General features: G+C 43.0%; 1 protein-coding gene across 1 annotated transcript; it reads left to right on the top strand.

The window, feature by feature from the left end:
• Positions 1-276: 276 nt before the first annotated feature.
• LOC110678373 lies at positions 277-8,727 on the top strand. Its single transcript, XM_021851175.1, has one exon. The coding sequence runs from the start codon at positions 1,371-1,373 to the stop codon at positions 6,759-6,761; it is 5,391 nt and encodes a 1,796-aa protein (XP_021706867.1). The 5' UTR covers positions 277-1,370; the 3' UTR covers positions 6,762-8,727.
• Positions 8,728-10,541: the final 1,814 nt, after the last annotated feature.

Raw genomic sequence — 10,541 nt, 5'->3', positions numbered from 1 at the left:
CCTACGGCTGCAAGACATCATCAAGAATAGGCATAGAAAAATGTCAGCACACACAAACACACCGGACAGCACGTGCACTCGTGTCGATCGGATCGATGCGATGCGATGTTTTCGTGACGTCATGCAACAAACCTCAACCAGATGAAGCAGCAGCAGCAAGGTAGTGGTGGTTTTTCGAACAACACTCATCGAACACAGAAAATTTCGCTTTCTATCGGGAGGGCGACCGCCAGCTCGGCGATGTTCGGCGCGACGACGTTCGCGTTCGTCAGTATTGTGCGGGCAATGAAACAGTTAACTTATGTTATGTAAAGTACGCGCTAGCCAGATGCCAGAGAGGGTATAGCGATATTCGTCGGTGTGTGACCTAATCAGCTATCATCATCAGCATCATCATCAATAGCAGTAGCAGCAGCAGTGCCACTTTGGGTTGCGTCTTCGCACTCCGTAAGGCAGGGAAGAAGAGTGGTGACCTCTTGCTCCGTCGATGCTCTATGCTGAAATATTCGTGGCAGTCAGTCAGTGTCTCGTCTGGCAGCAGTCAAGAGGAAAAATAGTACACATTCAGAGTGTGTTTTGTGTGTACAAATTGTTGAAAAAATAACAGTGGTTGAAAGTGGCCCATGACAGAAGGTCTGACAGATCACGCAAGTGAGCGCAGCGAAAAAAAGAAAATGGATTACGGGAGTGCTTGAATGGAAGAAAAATTTATAATTTAGCTATATTTTTATTATATGTAGTTTTCACGTTTCTCTCGTATGTTGTTCACTTCATTCCATCACACATACCAGTGGGCGCACGTTTGCACAACAATGGCTGGCACATAGCAGCAGAAGAGATCGCATGGTGCACTAGTGTTGGTGAGTCCACGAGTGGACAAGTGTATTCGTAGAAGGTCTTCGATTTGCAAATGTGCTAGTGTTGTTCGTCGACGAAGACGACGACGGGTGTTTATACGTGCAGTTGAGAAAAGCAGAAAAAATCGAATAAGATTTTGACAGCTCGCCGCTTTTGATCAAATAAAAATAAAAAAGGCGAGTTTTATTGATTATTTTCACGACGAAGATTAAAATAGGGAGCAAAGTGTGAGAGTGCAGGGCATTTCTTGAGAAATGAATCTTGGCAGGTCCACCAAGGAATATATATGTGGCACGAAGGCCATTCAGTGTGAGTGAACAAGTGAGAAGCCAAAGAAATTGTCTAGCACGGTCCTAGCCAAGAAAGTGTGAATAAAATGGTCCCAACAGTGTCTAGCTCGCGGAAGAGAGCTCCAATCAAGTGAAGTCGTTTTACTACGGGTCCTTTTAGCGAGGATATTGTTCTGTAGTGTTCAGTGAAATAATTCGCAGTGTCACAGAAATGTACAGGATATGACTACAGACGTTAGTCGACAATGGAGAAAGCTCGGATTAAACGGCACGAAGGAGTCTCAAACGAGATCTCCAGCTGCCAAATCCTTGCCCCCACTCCCTGATCTAGTCCCGAATCAAAGCGAAACCACTTCCAAGCAAACCCCTACTCGTAAAACCAACAAAAACAACAACAATCTAAAAAAGGTCAACAGAAACCTCGACAAATCGGTCGCGTCACAGTCGGAAATCATCATAGACGGAAGCAAGTACAACTTGAAGCCCATCATCAAGCTGAAAGCGGTTCCTTGGCCTCAAAACAATTCCGATAAGAAACCACAACCGAAGAAGTTTCAGGCTAAAGACATTTCAAACGGCAGCACCAAGAAAAACATCACGAAAAACGATAGCGACGTCGCGAGTGGTGATAAAAAACGTCGCTCTGCTGGAAAGAGACAGCACTACAATATTGTTGCAGCAGGGGAAAACAATGACGTCGAGACAAAGTTGATACTACGGCGGCGCAACAACACTCCAAAAGGGAAGCGTTGCGCGACATTGATCGCTGCCACCAATACCAACACACAAACGTCATCATCGACTGTTGCAACAAATTCCCAAAACAAAAACAACAACACGGCAATGTTATCCAGCAGCAATGATGGAACCGACGAGAACATTCAAAACGTCAGAACTATCGATCCCCACAATAATAACAATCAACCGAAGCGCAATATTAAGCAAGAACCTCAAGAACCAATGCTTCTTGCAACACAAATCAAGCAAGAACCGATCGAGGGTCACCGTAAATCCAGTCGACGGAGACAGTTCACCGATCGAATCATCGATACCATGTGCATCCCGGAATTCTATTTCAACGCCAGGTGTCGAAGCAAAACGAAAAAGGCTACCGCCAAGAAAAAGAATCCAGTGGCTATTGCAGCGGCAGCTGCTGCAGCTGCTTCTTCCTCGTCGGCGGCCAAAACCAACAGTCGCACTACGCCGAGCAAAAGTAAAACAAATAATGCAACCTGTGCCAGAGCCAGCAGTGGTGGAAGAAAATCAAAAGAAGTAACAACCATTCCTGCTGCAGATGATACTTCATCAATTCCGCGATTGAATCCCATCTTCTTGTTTGTGAAACAGGAAGACACCCGGATCGTTGAGGTCCGCTGCGAAGACTATGACAAACGCAATCGTATACGAATAACCAAAACTCCCAATGGCCTGTGGAGGTCATTTCCACGCACGGACAAGAGTTCGTCGGTGGTATTTTCCCTGTTGCCCAAAAAGGTACAATCGTCGCTGGCTGACGGTCGTGCATCGAAGGTATGCATACCAAAGTACAAAAAACTACACAAAAAGAAAAAGAAGCACAAAAAGGAGAAACGAAGAAAGGCTTTGGAGGATTCAGTGGAGCAACAGGACGAAGGCGACGAATGTTTGGAAGTGCACGAGCAACTAGATAAGAACGAGGTCGAGGCCGACGATGACGTTATCGACATAACGCCTATCGACGAACTGGAGGAGGATATTAGTTTGAACCTGAAGGATTTGAGCCAATCGGATGTTACTGTTGAAGATATTAGTAATCAAAATAATTTAACCGTTAATAGCAACAATATCAGTAGTAATAGTGAATGTAATGCTAACATAAGTAGCATAAATATCGCCAATAGCCTAGAGGAAATCAGTACCAATAGTATTAACGCCCACACTAGTAACACAGATAGCAATAAAGACGACGGCAGTGACAATGACGTCGAACTGATACAGCCGGAAGAGGAGGAGGAAGAAGAAGAAGAGAGTTCGGTGATCAGAGAACACCATTCCCAGGAATTAGTGCACCAAGGAACGAACGTAGGTCAAGCAGGTGCAGGAATCGTAACCTGGTCGGAGGAATTGGATAACATCGAGGCACAGATACCATCAACCATCATCTCGGTGCAAGAACTTCAACGTGTTCGCAGCAGTGCGCATGCCAATGGCAGGGTTGAGCAGCACACCACAACAACGGCGGCGCTCAATAATTTGATTGCACTAAATGAACTTGGGTTTAATCATCAGGAAAACCACGCGAACGAATGCATCGAGAAAACAATCTCCTATCACTTGGAGTCTCTGCAGGCGGTTGCGGTAGCGGCTGCGGCAGCTGCTGCTGCCAGGAGCAACGGCACTAGCACCTCTACAACCGCAACCGATTCGAGCAAACATGGCACTATTGGTGCATCCTCGGATGCTATCGGTGCAGGTCCTTCCGCCACCATCGGTCCACCCACCGTGACAGTGGGTGGCAATGGCAGCAATAGTGTGAGTGCGAAAGAAGTTGGGGAACAAGGTGGCGAACCGTTGCACACATCAACAACTTCCGATGCACCGACTGTGCATGAGATTGACGACGATGGAGACGAAGTGTGCGTTCTGGAGTCGGATCCAACGCCAGCACAGCATCAGCACCAGCAAACAAAAGGACGAAATGAAAATATGTGCCTGGATAGTGCAGTATACGAAAATTGTAAGACGGAATCGGATTGCATCCAGAACGCGGAAGTGCAACCACACATCACAATCAGTAGTGACAGTGAGCTGGAGGATGATGATCCCAAGCATCATCATCTGAGTGAATTTAACGATTGCAGTGACCTAATCGAAGGTATTCGTGAAATCCAATCCGCAAATCCAGAAGACTTACTACATGCCAACTGTGGTGAAAATACAATGACTGGTGCCGAATTGCTCGATTCACTGGTGGAGCAACGGTGTGAAGACAATCATATTTCCGGAACCGATGATCTCAAGAACACTATCTATTCCATATCAGACGACTATAACGACGATGATGATGTCCTCTTGGAACCAGAACCTGTTGCCGACATTATCTCGCGTCTAGGTGAATCATTAAGCACATCACCAAAGTGTTTATCCTTTAACGAAGCTGGTGAAATTGAAGGACTTACCGGAGATTTGTTTGATACCACCCATCATTCGTTGCAGATGGACGACAATCTACCCAATCCATTCTCCTCACAAAACCCCACGTTGGACGAACTGTCCATCACGATAAAAGACCTCACCGACAGTAGTGAGCATGCCAATTCCTATTTCAATGCTAGTGCCGAGAAGAGTAACAAAGAATCCGATACCCCCATAGTGATTTCACCAGATTCCTGTCAAGAAGAACTACCAAAGGATCTTAGCTGTCGAAAACGTAGTGAAAAGAGCACGGACTCAATAGTGACCCTATCCCCTTCCCCGCGACCAATATCCCACAGTTCCGATGCCATACAGTCACCGCAACCCAGCGGGCTTCCTGCTGTACCTCCATCTCCCGACATATTCCTACAACCCAAATCAATCTCTAATGCAGTTATTGAAAATCTCATCTCGCAAGCCTCTGCAGCATCCTCCAAACCCCGACCTGCAAATCAGCAAAAGGAACCTCTCGATCTTGGAAAATGTCGAAAGTCTGCTAGTCCTACGGTTAGCTGTTCAGAGGAGGCCAAACGCCAATCGTCCTCCGACGATGAGCCCAAATCAAAACGGATCAAAACCGATCCTGAAAGTACCAAAACATCCACCTCGACAGGATCCGGTTCAAGTAACATCACGGAAAATCCCGCTGCCTCTGCCGTCGCCATTGGAAGCGGTAGCAATAGGAGTACTCCATCCACTCACACCAATGCGAGCGAATCAACGCGTTTGGTTGAAATGCTAACTTCCGGTAACGATCCGGATGCCCTCACTCAGCTACGCTTGCTGGTCAGCAATCCAGCGTGGAAGGTACCTGATCCACTACTAGTGCCAAAGGATCGCCTCAACGCCGTACTAGCGTCGCCGGCTCGAGAGATTCCACTTCTTCTGACCACCAGGCCTGAGCTGCGGCTACCTGAAGCATTCGCATTTCCTAACATCCTACAGGATCCTGATATACTAGTAATTTCACTTTCCCAACTCGAGAAAATTCTTGAAACGCAAGATGAGCTCCTGAAGCTGAAATCCAAGACCGATAGCAGTAAGAAAACGGCCCCAAGTCCACTAGAAACTTTGAAACAAACTCTCACTGCACAAGCGGCTAAACAGAACCCCATGATGAGTTCGTTACTCGCTTCTGGGCTCGCTGGTGATATTGATGCCGCAACGGCAGCCGCATTCAATCAAATGCTGTGGCTACCCTACCTAGGCCAAATGGGTCAATTTGGACCGGAACTCCTCAAGGCTATGATGAACATTCCAAATGCGAACCCTAGCCTCTCCGAAATGCTACCGTTCATGAATCCTCGATTCCAAGATCTATGTGGCATGGCGTCCAACTCCGTAGACTACAAGCGTCAACTGGAGTTTGCCATGTGGCAGGACGCCCTCAGTCAAGTGAACACGGCCAGTTTGCAGCGCAAGCAGGACGCTCAAAAGAAGGCAGCAGTCACTATCGATCGCAAGCCAATAATTCCGCCAAAGACCCTGGAGCAACAACGTTCCGTAGCAGCGGTTGCCGCTGCCGCAAGCATGTTCCAACAGCAGAGCCAACAAAACAAAAAATCCAGCTCCGTAATGAACTCCCTGAATCCTCTCTCAATACCTCAGTTCATGACCCCATCGATGCCAAATAATCGTTTCGCCAGCAACAGCCGAACCTCAACCATGCAATCTCCATCCTCGCTGCAGCAGCAACTAAACCATTCGGGAATCAAAACCATGCCAAACATGATGAATCAAGCTGCAGCCGCTGCGGCCGCCGCCAATGCGCAGATGCGGCAACAGCACACCCGACCGCAACTTGCCGCCGCACAAAAGAGCAAACAAAATGTCAACTCCATGTTCCCTAACAATCCTTTCTTCAACCTTCCGACCACCTTCCAAGAATTTCACGAGCAACAGCAGCAACTTGCACGCAAGTTGCAGAAAGATCCCCAGAGTCACTCCCGAGAGCAGATGCACCACCATCAGGAGGAGCAGAAGCCTCGTGTGACCTGTAAATCGCTTATGAATCTCCTTCAACCGGAAAAGCAGCAACAACTGCAGCAAAAGCAAACCGTCAACAGTAAGTTGGCCAATCTGATGGCACTGCCAGGCATGGACCTGTACGCAGGGTCCGGTCAGCACGATCAGCTGCAGCAGCAAATGTTCTTGCAACAACAGCAACAGCAGCAACAGCAACAACAACAGCAACAGTTGCTCCAACAACAGCAGCAACAGTTGCTTCATCAACAACAGGCGCAGCACCACCACCAACAGCAACAGCAGCACCAAGGAAAGCTGAAGGTCAAGCCTGGATTGCATTTGCTTGATCCGGCGGCCATTCAGCGGAGGTTGCTTAATACGGACGAGTTGCCCGAAGTGGGCAGCACTACCAGCGGCCTGGATGATTCGACGGACCTGAGCTCTCCGCTGTGGCACCCGCTCTTCGGAAGGTGAGTGCGATTTTCTTCTTTGTCGGTATAATTTTGCTGTGGAATTTATTGTTTGACAAACAATTGGAAGCGGTTTTGATGAAATTACTGCTTTTTGGGGCGGATGTTGTTAACAAGCAGGGAACGTGTAAGAATGAGTGGAAAAAAGTTTGAAAAGAGTTGCTGGATTGGTTTAGTCAGTGTTTTACGCATTTTACGATATCAGCAATCTTGCTGTTTGAAAGTTGTGAACACGTTCCGCTTGCAGGGTTTGACAAATTCAAGAAAAGTTTTGTGTCCGCAAAGTTCGCTTTGAATTAATTGCTTGGAGCCTACAAAGTTTTATGAACCATATTTAGGGTAGAAGTACCAATTATGGCTATAGCACCAATTATGGCAATAGTGGGAACAAAAAGAGATTTTTATTAATGTTTCACTAGAATATAACGGCTAATATTCACAGAAATGATAAAACTATTTGTTTTTGATGGTTACTAAACCTTGAAAAGAACATTCGTGCAATAAGCTTCGAAAAATGAACATTTAGAAATTTTACCTCACATTTATGTCACCTTCTTAGCAGTTTGCTAAGGGACACCCGTTACGAAATGTATGTTTTCATCCGGAAAAACTGCTTCAACCGATGAATGTATGATGCCTAGTGAGAACAAATGAATAAATGTAGCTGGTGTGCAAACAAATCTTCTGTTTTAAATTGGAAATCGTGTTATTTCCACTATGTCGATAAATGGTACAAAGAGTGTATGAGAGCCCAATTATGGCAATACTCTGGAGGCGGTTTGTTTACATTTTTTGATCAGTGAAATAAAAAAAGTAAAGCTATTTCACGGGTTACTTCCACGACGGGACGGTTTGGTAAGGCATTATCTGCGTGTTTTGTACCCAATTACTAAGATTTTTCAATCACACGTTCGAAAACGTTCGCAAGCGGAAGATGCTAATTTCATGGTATAGAAGGGTTTTCAGCGACACTCGATTTTTGAATTTTCCCTCTTTTTTTCGTTAAAATTAGGCACTGGAAAGGTAATGTGAGATCATTAATGCTGTTTTGTATCATAATTTGCATTTACACTACATTTCGACTCCTTTTCGAAAATTAATTTTCTCCCATGAACCCATTGCAATAAATTGATTTAAAATCTATTTAACACAAAATTTTTGGAAAGTTTTATGAGCAATCACTTCATTACATATTAGCGTTGCATTATCATTCGCTCTGGATGGCGTTTGAATTCATTTCGTGCAAATATTCGATAGTCCATAATTGGTACACTTTTATGTCGAATGCTAGGAACGCTATTGCCATAATTGGTACAAAGACAACGCTTTTTAAAATCAATTTTTAGCAGCTCAAAGTCAATTTAGTACTAAAACTGCTTAAATCAACAGATTTGCAAGGTTTTAAACTAGTAATTGACACCAACAAGTCATGCTCACGTTTTAGAAACGCGGTGAAAACTTGATTTTTATCACTACTGTTGACATATTGCATCCATAATTGGTACACCTACCCTATACTTCAGTATCATAACAGCGAACTGCTGTAATCGATTTGTTATTCGTCTTTTCTTTGTCGTCGATTTGCGAATCGGCGGGCGAATAGAATTCGGAGTTGTGAAATTTGGTGTGATGGTACATTTGTGAAAATGGAATTTGAGGAATCAACATCAACATCAAATTATGGATTTCGGGATAATAGGGCAGTATTTCGCGTAATAATCCAAAAACAAAGTCAATGGAGACAAAAAAAAAACAAACATTGCAGTCATGTCGTTGTGATACTGTACTCAAAACAAGGATACAGCTTATTTTTGGACATTTCTCACAATCAAACTTCCATGTTTTGGTCAAAAATATAAAAATGTAGAGGGGACGAAAATGACTTGAGAGACAATTTTCAAGTAGCATGTCTTCAGTTGATTTATGTAGCTTTTTTAATTTTCTACTTACTTCGAATCAATTAGCACCATACTCACCAAAATTGAATTCATGGAAAGTTTGTAGAGTATCTACTATTTCAAAAATTATAATTAGTTTAAAAATAAGTAAATGAAAATCTAAATAAATAGTATACCATTTAATTCCACTAGAGTTTGTATCTTTTGACAAATACGCGTATTTCTACCTCAACTGTAAGGCCGTCTTCAGGGTCATGTTGCCTAGATTCGACACTGAACACGGCCTTACAGTTGAGATCAAAATACGCGTTTCTGTCAAAAGATACAAACTCTAGTGGAATTAAATGATACAGTAGTAAATTTGGGTTTAATTTACTTATTGGTATTCAACTAAAAAGCTCGGAGATTTATTACAACTAAACCTTTAACTTTGTTTGACAAAAACTTCACAAACGCTCATCGACTCCAAATGATTGTTTTTGAAAAGAGTTAATAATGCAGAGGTCTGATTTTGTTATTGACAAGGAACTACCCAACAACTGAGGTTTTTAATGTTTGTCAGTTTAATAAAATAAGCATGTTTGGCCGATAGACCAACAAATGGCGGTAGTTTGTAAACGTGTGGTTACGGTATGCTTCGTAGATTGGATACTAGCAACGCTTATGTTTATTTTTGATAATCTCTTTCAGACTTCCTTCAAGAACAAGGAAGGAGAGTGTTCTTTGATCGAATCTTAAACAAAAACATCACATATTTATAGCGCTATTCCTGGCCACGCCCATCTTTACCGTAATTTGGAATAGGGGAAGGAAATGTTAATGTAGTATGTTTAGTAGTTCTTATATAACTACCTCAGAACGTTAACTACAATCATTCGTTAACATTAACGTCGAATTTTAAAGGTTGAAAAACAGTCATATAATCTTCAGAACTATGTCAGAATATTTGGAATTGGTTGAGTAGGGCAAACGCTCCCTTAGTGGAGGTAGCTCCAATAGTGGAGGTAGTGTGTTTTGGCATGCTTCGTACTAAGAAATGATTATGTGATATTTTTCCATGATGCACGATGTGAAAATGATACAAGTAATCGAATAATATTAATGAATTTTGTCCGTAAAACTATTTAAAACAATTATTTTGCTTAATTTTTTTGCTCCTTTGCACCTATAGTGGTGGATCAGTACCCATAGTGGAGGGTCCCATAAGAAATCAATGGTTTGCGCCACTAAAGGAACCATTCTTAAAACATACCTCCACTAAAGGAACAGTGTTCCTATTATTGGTGCAAGGCTTTTTGCAGGGAAATTTCAAATTAATCGTGATTTTTATACATTTGAGTGATAGAAGGATTTGAGATCTATCGAATGATACTTTAAAATCATATAATTCATGGTTTTATCACCATGTTTTATTTAGCAGTTGACCCTTAGGTGCACCACTAATGGTACGCTTGCCCTAATCTGCCCTTAAAAGGATAACTGTCCCATAAGAATTTTCTAACCAACATCTTTTTCATCGAAACAATCATGTTTTAATATAGACTACGCATATAAAAATTAACCCGCTTTGTTTGAAAATGTTGCGTAAAATTTGAAGTTGGTGCAGTCCCATATTGAAAACTGCTCTTGTTCGCATAGTCAATATGATTAAAATGTATTTTTTAATTGCTATGCATTCTTTACCTTATAATACACTTATTGGACATGCGAATAATATTTCTTCCAAATATTGACGTATTGACATGAGTATATACACAAACTTATCCGTTATGGTTTGGATCTTCTTCAAGGCTCGAAGTTAAACAACTTCGATATGGGATAAGGGAGATTGGATTCCAAAAAAAAATGGATCGCCCTATTTAGACAGTGACAAGGTGTTTACGTCA

Source organism: Aedes aegypti, chromosome 3, assembly GCF_002204515.2.
Source record: "Aedes aegypti strain LVP_AGWG chromosome 3, AaegL5.0 Primary Assembly, whole genome shotgun sequence".
Taxonomy (NCBI): Eukaryota; Metazoa; Arthropoda; class Insecta; order Diptera; family Culicidae; genus Aedes; species Aedes aegypti.
This window is presented reverse-complemented; position numbering and strand designations above follow the sequence as displayed.

Excerpts from the sequence above, each read along its gene's own strand:
- LOC110678373 (XM_021851175.1), top strand. The coding sequence starts at position 1,371 with ATGACTACAGACGTTAGTCGACAATGGAGAAAGCTCGGATTAAACGGC.